The sequence below is a fragment of the Leptodactylus fuscus genome, chromosome 1 (genome assembly GCF_031893055.1).
Source record: "Leptodactylus fuscus isolate aLepFus1 chromosome 1, aLepFus1.hap2, whole genome shotgun sequence".
NCBI lineage: Eukaryota > Metazoa > Chordata > Amphibia > Anura > Leptodactylidae > Leptodactylus > Leptodactylus fuscus.
In genome coordinates, this window is record NC_134265.1 from 331,846,119 (window position 1) to 331,873,208 (window position 27,090).

The following is a 27,090-nucleotide window of genomic DNA, read 5'->3' on the forward strand; positions in this document are numbered from 1 at the left end:
TGAGATGTTTTGTTTGCTGGCTACACTGCTCACAGGGAGGGGTAGTGAGCTCGCAAACGAATCCCCACAGCTGAGGTCATTGACCTGAAAATAAATCATAAAATAACGTTGCTGAATTGAAACAGGAGCAAGACGCTGTCCGTTATAGGATTTGGCACCTGACTGCCGAATGCTTAAAGAGCAGGGAGATGAACCCTGATTCCTTGTCCACTTGTAGATCTTTTGGAAGTCACTAATGTTATATCAGAAGCCCAGACCACTTGACATATTGAGTATATTTGCATTGTAATCTTTACTTCTTAATCTTTCCCCAGCGGGCTTGTTGTTTACTCTGAAGGACCACTAAACCTCGATCGCAAACCGGAAGACATGTCGGAACTGTTCCGGCCTTTCCACACATTGCTACGAAAAATCAGGCAAGTTGTTACGTTCCTTCAGTTTTCTCCATAGAAATGTTATCTATCTTCCCTCTATGTCTTCCTGAACACTATCTTCTCATTTCGACCTTAAGACTCGATTTATTGTAATGTTTTACATATGTTTTTGCCGCCTTTATGCGTTTTGTATTATTATTCTCTTACCCAATTTTTTATACGTAGTGTAATCCCGGTAGCAATATTGAATTTTCCTCCCTCGGCTGTGTCCTTTCTATATATCTACTGTCTCTAACTTTATTAAATCTGTTTCCTCTCGGATGTTTTGGAAACATTTACAACAATTATTGCTGAAACTGAACAGTCACCATAGCACGGATACTGAGACTAGAGATTTCAGCGGTACACAAGGCTTAAAGGGCACCTGAGTTTTCATCAGAAGTTGAGATGTGTGCAGAGTCTTGCTGCGTAGTCTCTTCTGTTGCTGTATAAGCTTTCATATGTGGTGTCCTATAAGGATTTTCTGCTGCTATTAGCTCCGTTATGGCTGCAGCACGTTTCTCTCTGAGGCAGAGAACATCAAGGAACAGTCTACTCTCTTCCCCTATCCATTATTACTACTAGTGGTCTCAATACATGTAATTCCGCCAGGAATAATATAAAATAGCAAACAGCCCAAGTGACCATAATATAGGAGATCTAGGGACACAGGACTGTAAATTGAGGCTACAAAAAGGAAAGCTGCTTGTTGTCTCTGATTAACATCCCATCTGCAATAATACAAGCAGCTAGTCAGAAGTAGATGGATTCTCCTTATACTCACTGTAAGAAGTTGCCGACTCTACTCTGACTCTTCTCTTCTGAGTGTACAGGCTGGGAAATTTGTGTGTAAACATGCAGAGGCTGTGAAGAGAGACCTTTCCCTCCTCCCTCCACATAGTATGGGGCTGTGTGATAACCCCGTACTCTATACACAATGAGAAGCAGAGGACAGCTCTCAATAGAGAAGCAAGGGAAAGAGTGAAAAATGCAGGATTTCACAAGAAGGATCCAAAATTTGTTAACAAAGTTTATTACAAAATGTATTAATGACACAAATACTGCCAAAAAAAATAAAAACTTGTCTGAAAGTTGAATTAAAAGAAGAATAAAAAAACAAACAAAAATAAAAGTAGTCCAGTGGTCAACAACCAGTCAGCTCAACAGTAAAGCATCTAGCAGACACAGTAGTATCGCCTAAAAAATTAGAAAGTGGACTGTTCCTGTTTGTACGTTACCCTGGAGACTGTAGCATATACTATTTCTTCATGTCTCAACTTCTTGTGTTACATTTTGAGCTTATTAGTTTCTAAAGACAGAATTTCCCTAGTAACAAGAGTGAACTGCAAATTGGCTAAATAACTAGTGGCAGCAAGTTTTTTTGGGCAGAACAGCAACATTTTGAAAGTGTCAGAATCACACACTGCATTAATGAGACTAAGTTTTCTGAAACGTTAGCAACCATTTAAACCACAAAGAAACTTGGGATATGGAGTGGGTCAGAGGAGATGCCATCTAGTTACCTACAAGTACAGTGCAAGGGCATAGAAAATCCAATTGTATCAACTGGTATGTATTTCAGATTGCTGCAAAGTGTGCACTTGCAAATGTAGCACGTGTCTCAATGTGGTATATGTCGCCATATTTTAATACTGCTTTACCTTCCTGCAATGCAATAAGTAAAGTTGCTTGCTGTCTCTGACTAGCATCCCATCAGCAATAATACAAGCAGCTACTCAGAAGTAGATGGATTTTCCTCTGCTACTGCTGATCTTAATAGCAAGAACGCCTCCATAAAGGCTACACTATGCTATGTCATGTGCTGGGCCTAACGCAGGAGGTCCATGATATCAGGAGGAATCCCTTTGGCTTTTTGCCCGGAGTGCTACCTTAAGTGCTTGTTTACTTTAACAAAGTTGTCTGTTCGGAACTTTCCCCGCTATGTCTGATACTTTCTCCTTGTAAGCTCCCAAGCCTCGACTTGACAAGTCTGTAATCCTGACTGAGGTTCCTTGTCATTTCCGCACACCCTTATCTTTCGCTTCACTATCAGCCTTCCCATTCCTGTACACAATATAGTATTTGACTTTCAAGCCCCCAATTTCTGTCACTCCAATGACTTTGAAAATTGAATCAACAAACTCTTCACCCATGCGTACATTACTTTATTCTTACATTTTGTCTTTAGGCTATGTACCTTCTTATTTTGGTCACATCCAGCGCATGCGCCAGGAGAGCTCCAAGCGCATACACTGATTGTATCTATACGCCCCTTTTCAAATATGGGCATTTGCTGGGCTATTTCGCCATACTGTCACCTAAAAGTGGTCAGAAACACAGCCCTGTCTCCACCAAACCTGTAGTGGATGTGGTTTACATGTACCTAGCATCTTTCCTAAATTTCTCTATTCTGTTACCATAATAGTAATATGCTTTACAGCAGTCTCCTGATCATAGGCGATAGTCTGCAGCTGACTCATTGAGTTTCTATAGGAGAATTTTCAAAACCTTTTCTGTGCAAGGAGGGGGAGGAGATAAGCTACGACATCATCTATTGTCAGTAGTGGATGTAATGATGGGTCAGTGGTGTTATTTAGAGAGGTGTTTTCTTCTGTTTCTTCTGTCTTTTTTTGTGATGTAAATGATGTAGACTCTTGCAATCAAAATTCCTACAGAATTGGCAAGCGTCAATCTATTATTAGGTTTAGTGGAAAGAGTGAAAATTGCAGGATATAGTAATTTTTTTCTTTTTTAAATATGGATGGAAAATTCAAACAAATTCTAAAAATATTGTGACTTAAAACTTGGTAAAAAAAAAAATATATAGCAATTTTTGGTGACACATCTCCTTTTAAAGTGTTTTTCTGGCCCCAAATAGTCATATAGGTCATCAGTATGTGATCAGTTGAAGTCTGAATCCTGCGCAGATCAGCAGTTTTAGCATGCTGCAGGTGCTAGTGGACGTGTTCTGTCAATTATGAAGTGTGACAATTGCCTTATTCCAGCGTTCCAACTGTCCCACTTTGATAAGTCATCTGTGGTGTGTGTGCATTCAGGTCCCTGGTGTGTGTGTGTGTGTTTGTGTTTGTGTGTGTGTGCGCGCGCGTGCGTGTGTGTGCGCGCGTGCGTGTGTGTGTGCGCGCGCACGCACACCAGATCCCTGGTATGTATGTGCACTTAGATCCCTGGTGTGTGTGTGTGTGTGTGCACTTAGGTCCCTGGTGAGTGAGCACTCAAGTCCCCGGTGTGTGTGTGCGTGTGCGCTTAGGTCCTGGTTTCAGCAATAGTAATGAATTTATACCAGACTCGTATGACATTTTTGGGAAGGGCTGTGCTGTCCCAGGCTCGGAGAATATTAAGCGTCTCGGTTGCCTCTTAATAATGATATGCTGCTTTTGATTACTTGTGTGATGGTGAGATAATACCTGGGGATTAAGTCAAATTAATTCAGCCGTTAGCATCCTGCAAAATAGCGGTGTCGCCTAATTGGAGCTAATTTTCTACACAGCACCCCTGCTCGCAGCGCCTACTCTCAGCATGTTAATTATGATTGAACACCCTTCTGCTCCATTCTACTAGCTGCACCCCCAAACACACTCTCCAGGGGAGGGGGACAGCCAAATCTGCATGTTTAATGAGTATCTCCATGTACAACTATGCTTAATAAAACAGCTGTATTCTCCGCTCCAGTGAGGGGGTGTTTCTATTATGTATTATCTCTACAGGCTGTACAATAGATGCAATATATTACAGAATTTTAGGCTGATAGAGGGGGCTGCCTGTCGAGAAACCTCAGCTAAGAGCCAAGGAAGAGAAGACTCAAAAACCTCGCACCATGGTATAGTCTTACGGCCCATTAATATTAATATGACAAGGTCATCTTATCTACTGTCACGGATAATCCAGCAGTACTGATGTCAGGGCTGACAACTAAAGCGAATACTTTCAATAATATCATTATCAAGAATTGTCTTTTTGGGTCTGTTCAGAGTTCTGTGAATAGTGGGGGGGGGGGGGGGTATAGTTGTATATGAGATTCTGGAATTTATCTTAGTTATTCGGGTTTAAAATATTAGATAGGTGACTGATATTGGATCTGTCCCCCCCCCCCCCATCAGCTGTTACACATTAACTGGAGCAGGAAGCAGACAGCGCTGTTCTTCGTATAGTGGCAGCACAGAGTCACTGCAGCTTAGACCCCAGTCAAATGAATAGGAGCTGATCTGCAGTACCAGGTCTTGCCACTGCACTAAGAATGGAGCTGTCTGCTTCCTGTTCCATTCTCTGCATATCAGCTGCTGAGAACAAGTGGGGATCAGATGTCACCAATCTAATATTGACCTATCCTTGCTTCTCAGAAACCTCCTCAGTCGTGAAAAAGTGTAGTATAGTAATGTAAAAAGGAGATCGTGAAGAATAGAGGGATGGGGCTGCATTATCGCACCCTAATGTCTGAGACTACATGCTGTGAGAGGGGAAGGGGAGCAGCAAACCTAGCAGCACAGCTCTGATATTACTTCAGATAGAGCCCATCCGAATTACCATTGCAGAAGTCACAATGGGGAGAAAAAATACCCCAAATCTGCAGGCTACATACATCACCTCTGTCTGTACAGCATTTAATATTCATCTACAGCTGAATAAAGAGAGACTGAGATTATTATTAATTTTGTGCAGTCCGTCTTGGTGACTTCTGTATGGACTTTGCAAATCTTTGCCTCCAATTTGTCCAAATATTCCATTTCACGGATGACTGACTTTTTGAAATTTCTAAATTTTATTTTCTGGAAATAAGAAATGAGTGGCATGAAGAGTCTGTACCATGACGGACCTTGATGTGATCCTTCCGTTGACCCTCTTATTCTGCAGCCTCAGGAGATCAGAGTGCCGGTTGTCTTCCAGATTGTCGGCGGGTTATTTCTGTGCGCTCTGCTACTCAGATTAATTTAGATTTTTCTTTATATCCGATCTTCATAGAACGACCCTCTTCATTGTTCCAGTGGAGCCATAATCATTACTATGTGTTATTAGCATTCTGTTTGTTTGCTGTGTGTGTCTGACGGAGCGTGTCAATGTGTTTATCAAGCATTATAGGCTTGCTGCTCCGTGTAAGCTGTTGGACAGAGACCAAACACATTACATCATCGTACAGAGGTTTCCTTCGGCTCTGTTCACACTAATACCCATACCTGCTGCAGAATGTGATGCGAGACCTCCTAGGCTTTGGCTGCACATCTTTCTCCTATGCAGTGTCCGCTACTCATTCATACAATGCTATTTTTAGGGGTATTTTGGTCAAGCCGTATTCTATTTTTTGGAATCTTTTTTTAATTTTTTTTTCCATTTCTCTATTAACTTGAGTGAAACTGACCCTAGGTTTATGTAAGTGTCTCCTGTGTAGTCTATTGGAGGACCAGGGCAATGGCGAAGCACACCGCTAAAATTAGTGGTAACAAACGGAATCTGACCGACCCAATTCGCTATAATAGGGTGCGCTGTATTTGTGGTTTTAAGACTGAAACTGGTGGAGGAGAAAGTCCTCTGTGCGGAGTACCCCTTGTTTCCGGGTGAACCCGCTCTTTTTGGGCATGTTCACACGGCGGAAAATTGATTCCACATGTGAACATACTGCTCGGCTAGCCGAGACGGAATGCCAATGCAGTGCACTGGCGTTCCGTTCCGGATTGGGCCCGAATGAATGGGCCTAATTGGGAGGGAGCCTCGCACCGCAGCTGAGTCAGCCGCGGAATCCGCGGGAAGAAGGGGCATGTCGCTGCTTTTTTCCGCTACTAGATAGAAAAAAAGCGAGCGGCTCCCATTGCAGTCAATGTTTTTGTCAGCTTATTTTGTGGTGGATTCGTCAAAATCCGCTGCCAAAAAACTCTGTAAAAGGAAAATGTTATCACCTACTGAAGACTTGCAAAGTTTTTTTGTTTTTTATAAATTAAAAAACTCTGTGTGAACTAGCCCTATAGGGGTTCTCCAGGAAGTCTTTTTTAGGTTAAGGGTTTTGTTTTTTTTTTGTTAAAGATGCAACCCTGGCTATCAGGGGCTTGTTTTACTATAATCTGGCAGCCCCCCATAGCATTAGAGAGGAGGCAGAGCGGGCAAGGGGCCAGGTACTGGTTTCAGTCATGTGAACTATGTTTGGAACTAGCCCAGAAATCCCCAGAGCAAGTAATAGTAGGTTCACCCAAATGTTGTTCAATGTCCATTGCTCTCATCCTGCGAGAGCAACAGACATTAAAAGGGTTATCCAGTTTCGAACATTGGTGGCCTAGGATATTCTTAGGGTAGGCCATCAATATTACATCTGTGGGGGTCCCAGGTGTCGGAGTGATATCCAGATAGTGCAGCTTGGTATTATTTACATACAGCGAGCCACGCAGCTCACTCTCCGTACAAACCTGTAGGTACTGCCATGATGCCCCATTAAAATCAATGTAGCCCAAGTCTAAATACACTCTCTAGAGCCACTTTAAAGAGAACATTCACCTGGTTAAAGGGTATTCTTGCTATTACAAGCTATGCAGTATCCTCCAGATAGGGGGATAACTGTATAGTGGGGTCACTCTTCAGACTCCCATATAAGACTCCCTAAGCTGAGGCTAACCCAGAGGTCTGCAGTATCTCTGCCATCGACCGGCACGTTTTTTAGCTCACAAGCGTTGATATCTTGTTTTCGTTACTGTCTTCATCTCCTGCTCTGTGTCTACAGACAAGCGTTTGCTGCCTTCTTCCCGTTTCCCTGTATTTGCGCATTCTGTGAGAATCTAATAGCCTTTTGATGCATTAACATATGTCAGACATTTTCAAATGCCAGCGAGACATTTCAGGACGCCGCTGTTTGTACGATTGTTGCACCTTCTTTTTTTTTTCTTATTTTATTGCCTTTGTTTCCAGAGAATTAGTTGTAACAGAGGAAATGCTGAAAAACTAATTCCTCCGGTGCGGAAAGTTTTCTTTGTTGTTTTTATAGCGCCAGCGTGTTGTACATCCGTATCATATGAAGGTTGCAGGAGAATAATAATATTAATCTATATACCGCCAACATATCTACAGCTCTTCACAGAATCAGACATTACAGAATACTAACCATTCAGACAATAGGTGTGAGGACCATGCTCACATACCGTCTATGAGGACATAGGGAGGGAAACGAGGTAAGAGATTGTTTTGTACAATGGTCCGAAGTAATAAATATAAACTTGCATAAGCCACTCACCAGCCTACCTAAAGGAGATGTGATAAAACTGTGGATATTGAGAATTAACCTGGGTAGCGCATTCCATAGAACTGGTGCAGCATGTGAGAAGTCTTCAGGATGAGAATTGTATGTCCGTCTTTTCCATAACTGGGTAGGATGGTAGACAAAGATGAAGGAGGAGATATAGGGAAGTGCAATACAGTGGAGAGCTTTATTGGTGAGTGATAAGTTTAAAGGTTGTCTGAAAGACCATCCCCTTAATAGTAGTAGATGTCTCTATACTTTCTATTCTTGCTCTGCTTTCATCTTCCTTAATAAGTCACACAATCTCAGAGTGAATTGTGGGTTTTTTTGTTGTTGTTGTTTCTAGCATGGGTTGCTGTACATACAGTAAATCTCTCTGATACCTGCAGATAGTATTGAGAGCTACCAGGTGACCTTAGACTCATGAATTCCTGATCCTCTGTTTTTGTGCCCTACCTCCTCTCAAAATGCCTGTTCCACTGCGCTCACATAATCTGCTCCCTTTGAACCCTTCCAGTCTTCATAAGTCACCATGCCCCCATCACCTTTACCAGTGTTATCGGCAGCAGTTGATGCAGTTTTACAAGGACCTTTGGTGACATCATCGTCACAGTCTTAGGTCCTGGATGGAAAGGAAGGCCAAAGACCTCATAGGGGAACAACCACGCTTATAGGTCCAAACTCAAAGCACAGTCAGATGAACTCCATTCAGATTTTATTAGTAAAAAGAATCACAATGCGTTTCGGGCTATAGATAGTCCTTTCTCAAGTGCAAATAACAAAGCCTATCAGGTCAGATTCGTTGAAACGCGTTGTTCTTTTTTACAAATAAAATCTGTGTTTTGAGTTTGGACCTATGAGTACGGTTGTTCCCTCTAACGTCTTTGGCCTTCCTTTCCATTGTGACTGCCCAGTTAGCCAGTGTTCGTGGTTACCGCTGCCACCCATAGCCTTTGCTTTCCTACATTACATAGTTGTTGGTATTGTGACCACTTCACAACATCCAAAGGTGAGAGGTCACCTGGTCCAACTTTTCCTTCTCTATACGAAATTTTCCCCGCATCTGACCTAACATTGCTGCACTATAGTACACTCTGTGTCTGTCTTTTCTTTATTTTAGCTCCTGGATGGTCCATTTTAGTATTATTTTGCACCGTTGTGCAAAAATAAACATGGCCACTGGTACTAGACATGGGTGCAGGCACTAAATATGGATGCTGGCATTAGACATGGGCGAAGACATCAGCAATTGCACATTTTGAGTCTACTTCGATGACTAGGATCTTACATAGATAGAAAAAAAAACTGTAGTGTCACTTTAACATAGGGAGTATACTGATAGAAATGTTTATGGGGCCAAGTAATGGAAATGTGGGAACTCAGAAAAGTTAACGTGGCCATTTTTATGCGGACATGACCCTTGGTTGTGGGTAAGGTTAACACAGAAAGAGAGAATAATTGTATATAAACTATAAAAATCTGCTTTATGATGTCTTACCTGGACTCTGTACAAGACGGGCCCCCGGTAATAATAATGTGCGGAGGATTCTAATTGATGCTCTAAAAGCAAATACCCTCTAAGCCTATTGTGATCATGACTCCTTCTGTATTCTTCTATCACATTATCTCAGTGCTGGTGACTTGCTAAGTTTTCCTCCCTAAGGCTGTGAAATGTTAGCGATACCTTTTATAGATGTGACCTTGCTTATTGTTAGGAGCGATGAAAACTCCATTTAGAGAGTCAATTATATTTTTTATTTTGCAGTGTATCACATCTAAGAGCAGAACATATGGCAGCTAAACCGCACTTCTCACTTTTTTTTTTTTTTATAGGCATTCATAAGTTTGACATTGAGGCGGAAAATAGACCTGTGCTAGATTTTGACCTTAAAATTTGCCCAATTGGACAAATTTTTGGCGATTAGATTTTCCATTCTCTGCATATGGTCTGATGAAATCTTAAAGGCGATCTTTCATTGAAAACTGGTGCCAATGTCCTGTTGGTAAACTGCCCTGTTAACTGACAGGGGACTCGAAAGACAACTAAGAGTGGGTTCATACCTGTGCCCGCTCTCTGCTTTGTGGGTTTCAGTCTTCTGCCTGAGAAACTGGACAGGAGGCGGAAACATGGCGGACAGTTTTCAAACCCATTCACTTGAATGGGTTTGCAAAGTGTCTGCCCTTGAGCGTCTTATGCCTCTCCGCGGCAAAACAGTTTTTTTTTTAACCAGACACAAAGTCCTGCTTGTCCGACTTTGTGTCCGGTTAAAAAATCCAGTTACACCGCGGAGAGGCAGAAGACGCTCACGGGCGGGCACTTTGCAAACCCATTCAAGTGAATGGGTTTGAAAACTGTCCGCCATGTTTCTGTCTCCTGTCCAGTTTCTCGGGCACCCCTATAGTTTGTTTCAGTTTCCTTGTGGTTTCAGAAATCTTCAATTAGTATAAAGCAATTGGGTATCCTAGGATGTTTTTATACATTGGAGACTAGATAAGCGTCTAGCTCTTCACTAAGTCCTTCTTCTCTTTCACCTCTTTGCAGAGATCTTCTTCAGACACTAACGGAGGAAGAGCTGCACACTCTAGAGCGGAATCTTTGCATATCACAAGATGTGGAGTTTCCCCTCCGGACAGATCCAGAAGTGCCCGTGGCGATCTCTCCCGTCTTAGTCACTGCCTTACCTACAGACGATCCACTTTCATCAAATGCGGAGAACACGGAGGTTGAACTGGCGTGCTCTATGCAGTATGATGAACAGGAGCTGGAGGAACTCAATATGATGGTTCATAGAGTAGGTGATGAAATGTCTTCTTTACTTTCTCCACCAAGTGTCTGTCAGTCTCCTGCGCACAGGGCTACTACTTCTAGCACCGAGGCCTCTCCCAGCAGACGTCTTCTCAGTAACCTCAACGATGAGGAGGATAGGGTGTTCTTTATGGAAGACCTTGACGGGGCTTTGGAAGGTCTATCAAGACAAAGGACCTCTGAGAATACCGTAGCATGGGTCAACAGTACCTGTTACACTCCCAAACAGTTGCCTCAGTGCCAAGACACCGTTGTGCAAAATCGGGATATGGACAGTATCGAACTCTTGAAAGATGTAGAAAGTGACTTAAGCAATAACAACAACATTGATGGGAGTAAAATACTCATGGCCAGCGGTTCTCTGCAGAACTCTTGTAGCTGTCTAGAAGTGGCGGATTCACAGTTATACCTCAATGGCTGGGATGCGAGTGGTGACGATGCGGAAACTGCAGAAATCATTGCCCACAGAACTGGCGGGATGAAGATTTCTGCAACCGTCATTTTTAACCCTAAATCTCTTTCGACTTCTGTGTCCCCAGAAACCTCTCCGGATTTGGCCAGTAGCCGGGTTCCCCTTTCCTCAGACCCATTAACTAGAACCGACGAGGAAGAGGCTAACAAACTTAGTATAGCGGCCACTAACTGTTTAATCAATTCCTGTGTATGTTGCGGGACCTGCGATGACACAAGAGAAGATGGCCTAGACAACTTAAGAAGTATTAACTCTTCGGGTAAAGTTATCAATGCTTCCTATAGTTTAATAAAGTCCAAAGAAATGGGCCATTTAGACAGAGCAGAATGCTCCATGGCTGCTAAAGAGGCGTTAAAAATGGAAAGCCCTCCTGTCTTGTTGTTAGAGAGAGATACGGACAGACCTGAACGAACACAACTTCATTCCTCCAAGTGCCTGAAACATAGCTCCGTTTCACAGCTAGGGACAGACAGTGAGTCTGAGGAAACCACGGGGGTCTCAAGTGCTCAACTAAAAAGGGATCAGAAAAGGAAAAAAAGTGAAAGTGAGAAAGGGCCGTCACAAAGAACGGAGGAGAACAGCTCTGAAACCGTAGCAAAAGAAGATACTCGGTCTAGTACCAGGTACGGAACTATTATTTTTGCTTCTTTTTGATCTTTATTCCTATCTTTATCTTATGTAAGGTAGCTAACATTCTGTGTCTTTCTAAAAGCAGTCACACATCTTTCATTTTTCCTCTGGGATGTTTTAACAAAGGAGCAGAATGGGTTAAAAAAAAAAAGCATTACTTAGCTTGCTGATGCCCCACTATGGGGGTCCATGATGTGGTCTCCATTTCCTGGTCCCATCTCAACACACGGGAATTTCTTGGAGATGTTTGCTGAGCTAGCCATTGTACAAGACCATATTTTTTTTCCATATGTCCTATATGGACATCATTGATTGAGATCTCTAGCTCAGGAGAATGAACCAGAATGGAGAATCACTCTCTAAGAGCATGTGTCATATAAATAGCCATTCATCTGCCCGGCAAGCGCAAAATCATCTCAGAGTCAGTCCCAGGAACAAGACCTGGGGCGATCAGCTGATTGCCCCGGAAGCCACTTTCCAGTAAGATTGTCCGGGATAGAGCATTCCAGAGAAGTGGTGCAACTCAGAAGAAGTCTTGTATACAAGCGTGGGAAGTTCTGATAATGGAGGATGTAAGTGTTAGGTCATTGAGTGAACGGAGAGCACGGGTTGGGCGGTAGACAGAGATGAGGGAGGAAATGTAGGGAGGTGCGGCATTATGGAGAGCCTTGTGGATGAGAGTGATAACTTTATATTTTACTAGCTGTTACCTGCGACTTCGTCTGCGGTGATTGTAGAAGTGGGTATATACAGGCGTGGGTAGGGTTTTCGTACTGTGTATAAGGGATGGGATATGAAATGTAATTCAGAGAATACGTGAGACTTTTGTGTTGAAGTTAATTTGTATTGGAGCTGCTATACGGTGTTGTGAGAAACTTTACATAGTGACTTTGGGACAGAAGTATTTGAAGTAAACCCCTTCCCGCCTATGGCATTTTTTGATTTTCGTTTTTGACTCCCCTCCTTCTAAACCCCATAACTTTTTTATTTCTCCGCTCCCAGAGCCATGTGAGGTCTTAATTTTTCCTGGGACAAATTTTTCTTCATGATGCCACCATTAATTATTCTGTATAATGTACTGGGAAGCATGGAAAAAATTCAGAATGGGGTGGATTTGAAGAAAAAATGCATTTCTGCTACTTTCTTACGGGCTTTGGTTTTACGGCGTTCACTGTGCAACCAAAATGACATGTCGCCTGTATTCTGTGTTTTGTTACGACTCTGGGGATACCAAATTTATATGGTTTTATTTACATTTTGACCCCTTAAAAAAATCCCAAACTGTGTTAAAAAATTATTTTTTGAAAAGTCGCCATATTCTGACAGCCGTAACTTTTTTATACGTGCGTGTACGGGGATGTATAGGGCGTCTTTTTTTGCGGGACCGGGTGTACTTTGTAGTTCTACCATTTTCGGGAAATGTTATTGCTTTGATCACTTTTTATTCAATTTTTTTTATCAGAATCAAAACAGTGAAAAAATGGCGGTTTGGCACTTTTGACCATTTTTCCCGCTACGACGTTTACCGAACAGGAAAAATATTTGTGTAGCTTTGTAGAGCGGGCGATTTCGGACGAGGGGATACCTAACGTCTATGTGTTTCACAGTATTTAACTATTTTTATATGTGTTCTAGGGAAAAGGGGGTGATTTGAATTTTTAATCCTTTTTATTTATTTTTTTTTATATTTTTTTTACTTTTTGTAAACTTTTTTTTTTGCATTTATTAGACCGCCTAGGGGTATTGACATGGGTGGGCGGTGTCGCGGATTGTCAGAGCAGTGGGGGTCGGCAAACATGGCTTCTCCGGAGCGTTAAAGAGAGCCTCCTGGAGTATCGTTAAGGTGAGGGGCAAAGTGGTAAAGTATATGTATATGAGATTGTGTGGGGTTAGGGGCGAGGCTGAAGAGGGCAATAGGAATTTTGTGGCTTGCTATGGTCCAAAGTGTGTGAGATTGCAGAGATGGTGGTGTGAGTTTGGGTTTTGTGGGGGTCCTGGCACAAACGTATGTGTGCTACTGTGACAAAAAGTAGCCTATTGCGCAATCAGGTGTATTAACTATGTTTGTGGAAAATTTCAGCCAAATCGGTGGAGCGGTTTTTCCGTGATTGAGGAACAAACATCCGAACATCCAAACTCACAAACCCACAAACTTTCACATTTATAATATTAATAGGATTCTATAATGAATAGGCAGCCAATGTAGTGACTGGCACATACCAGAGGCATCGCTGTAGCGTCTAGACTGATAGATGAGCCTGGCCGCTGCATTCAGAATAGATTGTAGAGGGGAGAGTTTAGTAAGGGGAAGACCGATTAGTAAGGAGTTACAGTAGTCAAGGCGAGAATGAATCAGAGAGACAATAAGTGTCTTTAATGTATCTCTGGTGAGGAAAGGGCGTATTCTGGAGATGTTTTTGAGGTGGAGGTGACATGAACGCCATGCGAGTGATTCAATATGGGGGGCGAAGGAAAGGTCTGCGTCAAACATAACCCCGAGGCAGCGGGCCTTCTGCCTAGGAGTTATAGTAAGGCCTGAGACTGCAATGGATATATCAGGGACAGATCTATTAGATGGTGGAAACAATAGTAGTTCAGTCTTGGAGAGATTTAGTTTCAGATAGAGCGAGGACATGATATTTGAGACAGCAGAGAGACAGTCACTGGTGTTCTGTATGAGTGCAGGGGTGATGTCATGGGAAGATGTGTATAATTGGGTGTCATCAGCATAAAGATGGTACCGGATGCCAAATCTGGTGATGGTTTGTCCAATAGGGGCTGTGTAGAGAGAGAAGAGCAGGGGATGCCTTCATGGGGTCTGCACATAGGGATCTTTTGGATCTATGCCAATTATACATTGCCCATGGAGAATAGTAGACATCAAGTTGGAAATGAGATCTGGTGATCTGATATTATTTGTACATTAGACAGGTTTATCTATATTTGTAGTCTGATAGAAAAAAATCTGTGCCAAGCCTAAAGGCATTGTTTTAGCATAGACGTTATTGGCGTAAAGTTAGTCTTCTTGTGTCTGCTCAATCTCCAGATCAATCTGGCAGTAACCTAGGAAAGCACTATGCCGCTTTATCTCCTGATCCACTTTCCTCAGTGGCCCTATAGCTAGGTTAACAGTATCTATGCATGAGACAACCCCTTTAACCATAGTGTGGACTGTCTTGTATTGGAAGACATTTGACTGCTGTGTTACGTAACCCTATGCGTGTCCGCTAAACTCAAGACAGATTAGGTTAAGTCTCCTCAACAAATTTCAATTGTTAGGTCTTCTTGTTATGTGTGTGTCCAGCGAAGTGCATTTCATTATTAATGGGGTATTCCCATCTGGGCAGGTTATGTCCTATCCATAGTAAAGTGCTGATAACTTGGAGTGGTCAGACCCCTACTAATCAGGAGAACCGGAAGTTTTATCCACCATTTTCGGACACCACTCCATTCATTGTAATGGGCCAGAGTTAGCTTGGCACTCTAGTTTGGCTACCTTCAGCACTGAAATGAATGGAGAGGTATATGCGCAGCCAGATCACCGCTCCACTCAGAATGGGGGACAAAGCTCCTCTGTTCTCCTTATTGGTGGGAGTCCAAGCTGTTGGGCTCCTACTAATCTTTAAGTTACGCCTGTCCTATAGATAGGGGCTAACTTAAAGAGGAATCTTCCCATCTGGGTAATTACTATAGCTACCCCAATAAAATGGTTGATTCAATGTTGTCCCAGCTACCCAGAACCCAAACCCAAATGGGGCGATATGGATAACGGAAATATTTAGGATCATCTATGTGAGCTGTTACATTTGCTATAATTCTGTGATGATCGTAGTGACATAAAGCTGATCCCTTATGACAAGGACGACTTCTTATTATATTAAGTTCTCCATCGTGAACACTCAGTAATTGTTAGCGTAAGGTTCTTGGTGTCAGAGCCAAATCTTTAGCCTTCTTTATAAGACCCGAGTTCCAGGCAGCTCACAATTAGCATAGCTTTCTGCAAGCTGCTCTGTATTACAGTAAGTAATGGCATATTCCTGATGAATGCTCCCCTCCAGACGCTACATCATGCCGCTGTTGACCAGGGCTGTCCAGCTCCAAGCTTGTAAATGTAAAGATTATTTGACCGTGTATTTCCACAACCGGGATAAAGCAGAGAAACGCAAAACTTCATCCTTTTACATTCACAATGTTAAACCATGGCATCCCATTAAATTTACCTTTCCCATATATGAGCTCATACTTTAGATCACTTCTGGGAGGACAGTCATGGACCACTATTATACCCAACCAGCTCTTCTTCATCGATGGTCTTCTCCTGTACGGTACTTCCCTATGCCAGCTACCCATCTAAGCTCTGTCTTTAGCCATAGTCTTTATACTATACTTCCTCATGCCCATGTCTGTTTGAAGAAGGATAATGCGTTTCTGGGAATAATAAAGAGCACCCTTCACCACCTCCTCCAGCTCCAAGTCTTCGCATTCTTCAGTAGCTGTAACTTCACTGACTTAAACTCATCAGGAATGGTGGGGGCTAGAGAAAAAAAATTCCATCTATTTCATAATAAGTAGAGCAGCGCCATATTAAAGATGTAAATATTGAAATCTCCTGTTTTTATTTTCTGATTTGTAGATTTTTTTTATTCGCTTTTCTGTACATGATCATGGAAGCAGCCAGTGGTGTAACTACCGCCATAGCAGCAGAGGCAGCTGCCACAGGGCCCGGGACATTAGGGGCCCGGTGACAGCCGTTACTGCTGCTATCATTATACTCGGGGGGGGGGGGGGGGGGGGGTCTTTTTGGACCCCTGAGTATAATGATTGGCGGCCCGGGAGAGGTAAGAAACATAAAAACACTGTTACCTCTCCACGATCCGAAAAGACCCCAGAGTATAATAATTGTTTATGGGTGTCCACAGTGGGGCATAATACTGTGTGCAGGGGCCACTATGGGGGATAATACTGTGTGCAGGGGCCACTATTGGGGATAATACTGTGTGCAGGGGCCACTATGGGGGATAATACTGTGTGCAGGGACCACTATGGGAGATAATACTGTGTGCAGGGACCACTATGGGGGATAATACTGTGTGCAAGGGACACTATGGGGGATAATACTGTGTGCAAGGGACACTATGGGGGATAATACTGTGTGCAAGGGACACTATGGGGGATAATACTGTGTGGAGGGGCCACTATGGGGGATAATACTGTGTGCAGGGGCCACTATGGGAGATAATACTGTGTGCAGGGACCACTATGGGGGATAATACTGTGTGCAAGGGCCACTATGGGGTATAATATCGTGTGGAGGGGGCCACTGAGGGACATAATACTGTGTTCAGGGGCCACTGTGGGGTATAATAGAGTGTGCAGGAATGCGTAGGAGGGGGTCGGTCGAGGTCGTTGTGGGGGGGGGGGGGCATGTCAAAAGTTTGCCATGGGGCCCCGCCATTCCTAGTTACGCCACTGGAAGCAGCCATCTTGCCTGAGCTTCTCTGCTCTGTTTACAGCATTTAGTGATATGCTTTACATCATAGTCATGGGATTAGGCAGCAATAGACGGGAACTGACCAATTGAGGTCTAAGGGAAGTCTGTAAAAAAAAACAAGTTCTGTGCAGGGAGTTTGGGGCAAAGTTCACATCTGAGCCAGAGTCTCCATTGGAAATAGATTTCTGGAGACTCATCACGAAAACCAGCAAAAATCGGCAGAGAGAAAAGTCCTGCATGGAGGACTTTTTTCTCTGTCTCTTTACGGGGGGCACTCGAGGTCCGCCAGTCTCCATGTGTTTCCGCGGTGTGACTCAATGGGTCGCCCAGAGGACCTGAACAACAGAGAACATAGCACAGATGTGAATTTATCTGTAGAGGTGTGAACTTCTATTGTGACCCTATCAGCCTTGATTGTGATGGAAATTAGGTCACTGCTGAAGTGAAAGCCTCCTATAGGATTGGCAATTGTAAGGTTGCCATCCGGCTTTAGTGGATAGAGTGAAAATAGCGGGATATTGTGCTTTAAAAAATATATATTAGGCATAGATATTAACATGAAAAATAAAAAAAAATATAAAAAATTCTTAAACGGTATATTTCTTATAAAACCTTGGTATAAGAAACCCCATTTTTTTGTGACTCATTCCCTCAAATTTCCCAACAAAAACTTTAATCTGCAGTACTTTATGCAGCCTAAGGACAAGAGTGGCGCTGTTTTTCAAATTAAGCAGCCATGTTTTATTAACCCCTTACCACCCCTTTAACAATTCACATACAGACTTATATTCGCCATCGTAAGGCTTCCTTGTAATAGTCTCTCGTTTCTAGTTGTTTCCAGCGTGTGGAGACGACTCTTTTAGTCTTTATGGCGATAAATTACACTAGTAATTTTTGCTAACTTGCACAACTTCCCATTTTCAGCATGAAAAAGCGGAAAATGGAAATTAACCGTGGGGAATATTTGCTTAGAGACCGCAGTCACTAATTAAAAGCAACACTTATCATGTCCACGTCAAGATAATTGACGATTTCTCAAGTACTTGTTTTGATGTACGGAATCACTAAACAGTATTATCTTGTAAAGCAGGATGTTTGCGAGTAAACAGCGAGAGACCGGCAGAGGAGATGCGTAGAGTGCGGCACATCTGTACCCCGCCAATTACTAGCGGAGGTGTCAGTCTGCCCCGGCATTCAATATTTAAAAAAAAAAAAAATTTTTTTCCTCCTTGCTGTGAATTTTTGCTGTAGGCAAGTACAAGATAAATTCCATCTCCTCGTATTATTCAACAAACACGTAAACTGCAGATCAAGCCCGATGTCAGATTCTTAAGCGCTCCATGGGAAAATATTACAGTATGTAGCAGGAGGCTGAAGTGCTGCCCCCAAGACATTCTCCGGCATCTGAGTGCCACCCATTGACATCTGTTTCCAGAAAATTAGGTCATTTGTAACCTGCATATATCAACGCGGCCTATGGCGTGGGGAAGAGCATTGCATAATCTAGTTTTTCCAAGTAATGATGACAAAGCGGTGAGTAATTTCTGCCCCTTCATAGCTTGAGGAGAGATGCTTTTTGCCCCCTGCTGGAGTATGAGTAGGGGCACTAGAAAACCACTGTAACTTGTACTTATTACTTGTACAAATACTCAGTATTTGTATATGCATGACTAGGGCTGCAACTACAAGGTGAAGGGCGCATAATTAAAGGGAATCTATCATTAGAATCCCATTTTTTAAGACTAACATGTAGGAATAGCCTTAAGAAAGGCTATTCTTCTCCTACCTTTAGATGTCTTCTCTGCGGCGCCGTTCGGTAGAAATCCTGGTTTTCATCTGTATGCAAATGAGTTCTCTCACAACACTGGGGGCGGGCCCCAGCGCTCAAACAGCATTGGGGTCGTCCCCAGTGCTGCGAGAGAAATCTCCAGCGCCGCCTCCATCTTCTTCAGGAACGGTCTTCTTCCTGAGCTGGCTTCAAATTTCTACGCGTGCGCATTTGGCCAACTGCGCATGCCCATCTGGTGTAAGTGGCCATTTTCTTGTGACCGCTTATACAATAAGCATGCCAGGCAAGCGTGCACAGTTGGCTCTGCCTGATGCCCGAGCAGACTGCGCATGCGTAGATATTCGAAGCCAGCTCCGGAAGAAGACTGCAGAGAGGCCGTTCCTGAAGAAGATGTAAGTGGTGCTGGAGATTTCTCTCGCAGCATTGGGGATGCCCCCAGTGCTGCTGCGAGAGAACTCATTTGCATACAGACGAAAACTGGGATTTCTACCGAACAGCAGCGCGGAGAAGACATCTAAAGGTAGGAGAAGAATAGCCCTTGTTAAGGCTATTCCTACGTGTGATCGAGAAAAAATGTGATTTTAATGATAGAATCCCTTTAAGCTTGGATAGTCTGACTACACAACACCCCATCTGTTGTCAGGCCAGCCTCCTCCTCTCTCCGTCTGTAAGTCCCAATGAGCACCTGCAGTCCGATTGCAAAGTCAGAGAGGACCTACCAGCTCCATGAGGGTTATTCTTAAAAAACAGCAGTAGATTTGGGACTTACAGGAGAAAGGAGGCTGGCCTGACTACTTTCGGCACCCCCTGTTGTCAGACTCCCCTTAGAGGTTTGTGAAGCATGTCCTCAATGACTTTCAGCACTGTATACGACAAGACAGCTGTTCATTTTTGTGCATGTGGTTTTATAGAGACGGGCAAGTGAGGAGTGAGAGGTACATGGGAGAGAGAAGTTGTAGTAGTCTAGAAATGACTCATTAATTCCTATGGGAGAGAGTTGTGGGCATGCTCTGTGACCTCTTTAAAGTTCATTGTGCAGGGAGGGGAAAGAGAGAACCTGTGACCATCACCTATTGGTGAATGGCACTTCCAGTTTAATCTATCCTGTGTCATTGTGATCTTTGCCTGTGATGATAATGGGATGACTGCTTAGTAGTGATCTCTACAGAGCAGGAAGCGTCCATCTATTATGAGGCTTAGTAACCAAGATTTGAGGATTTTTTTTATAATATGTAGATAATGACATGGAATATTAGAAAAAAAATTACCAAAACAAGAAAATGTGAATTTCTGACATTATTTAACCCTTTATCCTGGAAAATATCAGAAATAAAAATACATTTTTATATTGTATCTGATAATTTGTTTATTAATACGTTTTTCCTTCCCTTTTAACACCTAACACATCTATCATTTCTATTATTCGAAAAAAAAACGATAAATTACTAAGTGGAGTTTATCGGATGTAGCAGAGCTGAATTTGTCATGTTAGTCCAAGTGCGTGACATTATGGTAAACTGCTGCTTTATCTTTGCTGAAAGAATTCTTAAGCTGCAACTGCAAAAGTCTGCAATGACGCACTCGGCTCTGCTACATCTGCCTAGGATTGTTAACACAGCGGTCCTGTAGACCAGCACAATGGTGTGTGTGACATAAGCCATCTTGTATGCAGACGGCTTACAAAAGCTCCCGCAAAGAAAGTTAAGTGTTTGACTCCCCACGTCCCCTTTGTTGTCATTCCCGATGAGTTTGTCGCCACTGTGCTCCTCATGTCTGTGTTGCCGGCACTTCATGCTATTTCCATATTCTTGTTTCCAGTTCTCAGGATGACTCTCGTGATTCTCCCCTCAACTCCATGGCCAGCAGTGACTTTGACAGTGTCTCTGTCACCACATGTAGTCTCTCCAGCGGTTACACTCTGAGGTAATAACGTGTAACACAGCCGGCGCCGCTCTCCTCGCAGCGCACTCTCTAATGGCATTCTCTATTCTCTCTCAATGTGATAATAACATTTAGATTTTTCTTCCCCTCCCGTGTGGAGATTTTGCAAACACATCTCCGTTTTCCTGCTGATAACACATAGACATATTGTGATCTTCCATCTCATCTGTGTTTGTTCTTTCCTCGCAGCCCTTCTGAAGAGATTTGCAGATCATTAGATACTTTTCAAGGCAAACTTTTACTTTCCGCCATCAGTACATCGGATACATTGGATTATAGGCTGGGGTGCAGATTCGGGATATCAGAGGAATGACAGGCAATGGTGCCTTTGTAGTTAGTGAGCCAGACCTTAAGAGACCGCGGTGCGGATCTCCCTAAACTGGGCAATAGGGAACCACATCAAATAAATATTGGCCTAAAAATTACTTGACAGTCAAATATACAGGGCCACATAAGGCTGTGTTCACATTCTCAATGTCTGCCTGAAAATTGATGGAGGAAAAAGTATCACATGGAGAACTTTTTTTCTCTGCCATTTTCAGTTTTAAAATGGCGGACGCCCTATGGGCCCCATGATAGTCAGATCCCATTGCTGTCCACCTATTCATCGGAGGACCAGTACAATGGTGAAGCAATGCTAGTGTGAACTTAGCGCAACATCCATGGTGGTCCAGGGCATTGAAGGGATTATATTCTTATCTATGAGGTCTAGAGCAGTGAAGGGATTCTATTCCTATCTGTGGTGGACTAGGGCAGTGTAGGGATTGTATTCTTACCTATGAGTCTAGGGCAGTGTAGGGATTGTATTCTTACCTATGAGTCTAGGGCAGTGTAGGGATTGTATTCTTACCTATGAGTCTAGGGCAGTGTAGGGATTGTATTCTTACCTATGAGGTCTAGGGCAGTGAACGGATTCTATTCTTATCCATGGTGGCCTAGAGCAGTGAAGGGATTCTATTCTTATCCATGGTGGTCTAGGGTAGTGTAGGGATTGTATTCTTACCTATGAGGTCTAGGGCAGTGAAGGGATTCTATTCTTATCAATGGTGGTCCAGAGCGGTGAAGGGATTCTATTCTTATCCATGGTGGTCTAGAGCAGTGAAGGGATTCTATCCTTATCCATGGTGGTCTAGAGCAGTGAAGGGATTCTATTTTTATCCATGGTGGTCTAGGGTAGTGTAGGGATTCTATTCTTACCTATGAGATCTAGGGCAGTGAAGGGATTCTATTCTTATCAATGGTGGTCCAGGGCAGTGAAGGGATTCTATCCTTATCCATGGTGGTCTAGAGCAGTGAAAGGATTCTATTCTTATCCATGGTGATCTAGGGCAGTGAAGGGATTTTATTCTTATCTATGAGGTTAAGAGCAGTGAAGGGATTCTATTCTTATCCATGGTGGTCTAGGGCAGTTAAAATGGTTAATCTCAGTTTCCTTTGTGGTCTAGGACAGTAGTGAGGAACAAAAAGCCTGAGGCCTCATGCATAAGACCATATTTTTTAGCCGCAATTGTGGATAATTTACAAGGACTGTAAGTTATGAAGCATGTCCTATTTTTGGCCACCAGACTAGTGTAGGGAATCCTACAAGTCTTTGCGGATCCGTGATTGCGGATGACATACCAACATGCTTTTTTGTGGATCATTATTTGTGGACAGTAAAAACCAGTCATGTGCATATTAGTCTGAAAAAGCCTACAAAGAGGTCATACCTTCAATGCTTTTTGCATTTTTGACATAAAAATATCTAACTTCACATGGTCTAAGTACATTCAAAGGGTTAATGTAAGGATCCCTGGTGGTCTAGACCAGTTAAAAAGGTTATTGTGAGTATTCTGGGTGTATAAGTCAGTGAAGCGGTTAATAGAAGATTTCCCGGTGGTTTAGGGCATTGAAGGGATTAGTGTAAGGATTCTTGGTGATCTAGAGCTGTTTCGGCATTATTTTTTAGAATGGGTTAAAGGTCTGGGCAATTATGACCCCACAGTGTAACAATAGTAGTTGTGGCTTGGACATGGCCAAACCACTGTAAACCCAACAGGCAGTTGGGGGCTGGCACCAATTATGTGACCAGGGGTCACAACCAGGCCAAAACTTCGGGTTCAACATTAAGAATCTGCCATATGAATTAAGATAAATTTAACTCCCTGGACAACCCCTTTAATAGTAGACAGACTTTTACTTGCACTCAGAATAGAGAATGACTAAACAGAGCACCGCTCTCTTTGGAGGACCCTGATACATTCATGCATTACAAGAACAACCCATGCATTTCAATGGACAACTTGTAATGCTTCATGTTACCTGTGGAGGCAGTGTAGGGAAACTGAACATTGCCCGGTCCTCTGCAGATTAAAGCTGATCATTGTAGTCTCAGATTATCAAGTGATGGTCCAATCTGAATAACCTCTTAACCTTTTTTTACAGAAAACTGGACAGCCCCTTTAAGTCATTCTAGTTTGTTCCCTTTTAGTCATCATAGGAATTTTTTGGACGACCTGAGTCGTCTTAGATCTTTAAGTTGTGTGTATTCTTTCCATCTGCTTCTTTATTGCTGTTTCCGTCATTATAGCTCTGCTTTTTCTGTACCTTTAGCCGCCTCTAACACAATGCCTCTGTCTCTTCTTTCTTCAAGAAAACAGACTTTCCTAGCCTTGGATCTTCCAGATGGACACGGTTTCCCCATAACACTGTTCTTCCTTATTCTCTCTCTGTTTTGTCCCGTCGTCCTAGATTTCATCTTCTTTTTCCCCTTTGTACTAACATGTGGTTTCCTTCCTCCTGAGCGCTGCTTGCGTCCTCTCTGCTGCTGGTAATGAGCGCTGGCGACCTCCGCAGGCTTAATGAATAATCTCACAGGACTTAATGGCATCTCCCTGTTAACCGAAATGCATTGACCTTCCAGCCCTGCTCTGCAATCAGCCGGCGTCCATACTGACAACACTGTCTACTGTGTATTCATTGTGTGTAACCTCCATGACATCACAGGCAGCAGAGAAGCATTTATACAAGTGTAGATTGCTCCCTATATTAGAGGCACATTAATGTGTGCCCATATTCTCTTGTTGCTTCTGTACTCCTAGTCCGTATAGATTTAAAGGGAATGTATTGGACCCTAGTTTTATTCATTAGCTGTGTCTGTAGAAGAGACCTAGTGCCTTTATTGTCTTTGGTTATTTTTTTTGTATGTTATAGATATTAATTTGATATAGGAAAAACTTCAATGGGAGTGGCCATATTGGAGGCAAAGCCGGTCTTCCCGTATAGTGCAGCAGGGTGTGTGCGCTTTATGGCAGCTGCATTGAAAGAAATTAAGTGGATACTACATTCTCCAGCCACCTCCCCCAGAGGCATGTTAGGGAGCTTTAACCACTTCCCAATTTTTGTATCCTTTAATAGCCGTCCCTCCACTGATTCCGGCGCAGTTGGAATTTTTTCTCTAGCCCCCACCGTTCCTGAGTAATTGATATTGTAAGTTTCAGTGCTTGATATGCTAATTAGGCTCTCTAGTGTCAAGAGGATGGCCCTGAGCTGCAGCCGACCGTATGGGACCACCCACTTGACAGTATAGACTCTAATTGTGCTGAAACTAACAGAAATGATTACTCAGGAATGGTGGGGGCTAGAGAAAAAATTCCAAATTTACCGGAATCAATGGAGTGGCACCTATTGAAGGGGTACAAAGAAAGCGTAGTGAAAGGGGTGTGTTATACTCCCTTTGTGAACCTTGCCTGGTTGACTCTTCTATCTCCAATGCTGGCATTGGGGCCAGCTTCTCTAGATTGTGTATAATAGATCATTATTATAATTAGGTGACTTGTGATTGGTCGGTTTTACAGATTGGCTTCTAGGACATATTGCAGGACATTTTTATACTTGTGAATATCATTTCCCGATCTCGCTGTTGCAGCTTTCATCTCCAGACAGATAAATGTCTCCTTCGTTTCACAGACAGCAGACGTGTCCTCCTGCCCCAGACGTGTCACGCTATTACTCCCTGGTTGCTTGTCTCGCTGGCTCTGAACAGGGTGTAAATCTCAGAGACAAACTTGGAGTAACAGATTGTACTTTTTATTTAATGTGTCTCCCTCTGGGACTTTGAGCTACTATTTTATTCCTCTTCTCTATGGTGAAGTCCAGTGTAAGAGACATCGGTCAGAAGCTTGCAGGTGTGAACTGGACGTATATAGCTTTTATATGGATGGGATAATATCCCCCTATCCCTACATTGGAATATTAGAATATTTGCAGTCTCCGTAGTTTGGTGACTAGATAGCAATGCAAAGTCACAGGCACAGTAATAGCCTTTATAATGCACAGTAAGAAGTTATGTTATAGGATGTTATGATGTTCTGCAGCATCTCAGGTGTGTGTTATAATATACTGCAGCTGCTCAGGTGTGTATTACAATGTACTGCAGCAGTTCAGGTGTGTGTTATAATGTTCTGCAGCAGCTCAGCTGTGTATTATAATGTTCTGCAGCAGCTCAGCTGTGTATTATAATGTTCTGCAGCAGCTCAGGTGTGTGTTATAATGTTCTGCAGCAGCTCAGGTGTATGCTATAATGTTCTGCAGCAGCTCAGGTGTGTATTATGATGTACTGCAGTAGCTCAGGTGTGTGTTATAATGTTCTGCAGCAGCTCAGGTGTGTGTTATAATGTTCTGCAGCAGCTCAGGTGTGTGTTATAATGTTCTGCAGCAGCTCAGGTGTGTGTTATAATGTTCTGCAGCAGCTCAGGTGTATGCTATAATGTTCTGCAGCAGCTCAGGTGTATGCTATAATGTTCTGCAGCAGCTCAGGTGTGTATTATGATGTACTGCAGTAGCTCAGGTGTGTGTTATAATGTTCTGCAGCAGCTCAGGTGTGTGTTATAATGTTCTGCAGCAGCTCAGGTGTGTGTTATAATGTTCTGCAGCAGCTCAGGTGTGTGTTATAATGTTCTGCAGCAGCTCAGGTGTGTGTTATAATGTTCTGCAGCAGCTCAGGTGTGTGTTATAATGTTCTGCAGCAGCTCAGGTGTGTGTTATAATGTTCTGCAGCAGCTCAGGTGTGTGTTATAATGTTCTGCAGCAGCTCAGGTGTGTGTTATAATGTTCTGCAGCAGCTCAGGTGTGTGTTATAATGTTCTGCAGCAGCTCAGGTGTGTGTTATAATGTTCTGCAGCAGCTCAGGCGTGTGTTATAATGTTCTGCAGCAGCTCAGGCGTGTGTTATAATATCCTGCAGCAGCTCAGGTGTGGGTTATAATCAATGTTCTGGAAAATACTTTGGGAAAGTATTTTAAATACAAATACTAAATACTATTTCCAAAAGTATTTTAAAAATACTTGGAAAATTTAAACAAAAAATTTGTTAATAACAAAAATGGAACAATTGAACATAGACCAAAAAGCGTAATATATAGGTTTAAAACATCGTTTAATAAAAAAAATGCAAATAAAAATCTAATGATTTTATGGGAAAAAATACAGAATTTTTTTTTTTTAATTGAACGGTATTGGCAACACTATCCCGATTCCCGAAAAGCACGAAATGTGCATTCAAAAAGCCTTCAAAAAGTATTTCATGACTTAATCCGACAGTAATATATTCCTGATCGGATACTTTTTTTAAAAAAAAACAAAAAAACAAGTAAATACAGTATGTTAAAAACGTACAAATTGTTCATTTTTATCATTATCAAATTTAATTAATAATATAAAGTTAACGCAGCGTGGGCGAGATTCTCGTCAATTCTCGTGAATCTAAAGACACTGTATTTTTCTTGTTTTAAAAAAAAGGATATTAATTTTGTTTTTATATTTTATATAATTATATTTAATTTTTAATTTTAAATCGACATTTTATTTTAATTTTTAATAGTGTGGTAAAAAATAAATCGTCCAAAAAAAAAAAAAAAAAAAAGGAAAAGGCTTTTATCACTTTCAACTCACGCACCCCTAAACCGTATGTCTGGTTTTAAAAATTTGCTTCAGGGTTGGGGATTGTAAAATAAGTAAGGAAGTTGGACGTTGAGTTTATTTATTTATTTATTTATTGTTATGTAGATTGTAAGCCCCACATAGAGCATTTTTTTTTTTGTACATTTTTTCCTATCAGTATGTTTTTGGAATATGGGATGGAAATCCATGCAAACACGGGGAGAACATACAAACTCCTTGCAGATGGTTTTTTGCCCTTGGTGGGATTTGAACACCAGGACTCCAGCGCTGCAAGGCTGCAGTGCTAACCACTGAGCCACCCTGTGGCCCCCGACATTGAGTTTATTTGACCTGTGGTTAGAGTTGAGCCTATCTTGACTTTTCAGGATCGATTTTGAA

At 42.5% G+C, this 27,090-nt stretch overlaps 1 protein-coding gene across 2 annotated transcripts in view; it reads left to right on the top strand.

Annotated features, from left to right (window-relative positions):
- The window catches only part of ZFYVE28 (zinc finger FYVE-type containing 28), a 134,513-nt gene that overhangs the window by 95,915 nt on the left and 11,508 nt on the right, over positions 1-27,090 (top strand). Inside the window, exons 7-9 of one of the 2 annotated variants that reach the window (XM_075261114.1) lie at positions 315-416; positions 10,187-11,545; positions 20,651-20,755. In XM_075261114.1, the coding sequence (XP_075117215.1) occupies positions 315-416; positions 10,187-11,545; positions 20,651-20,755 (1,566 nt within the window). The remainder of the gene's footprint in view (positions 1-314; positions 417-10,186; positions 11,546-20,650; positions 20,756-27,090) is intronic. The other variant, XM_075261115.1, reaches the window with a different exon arrangement.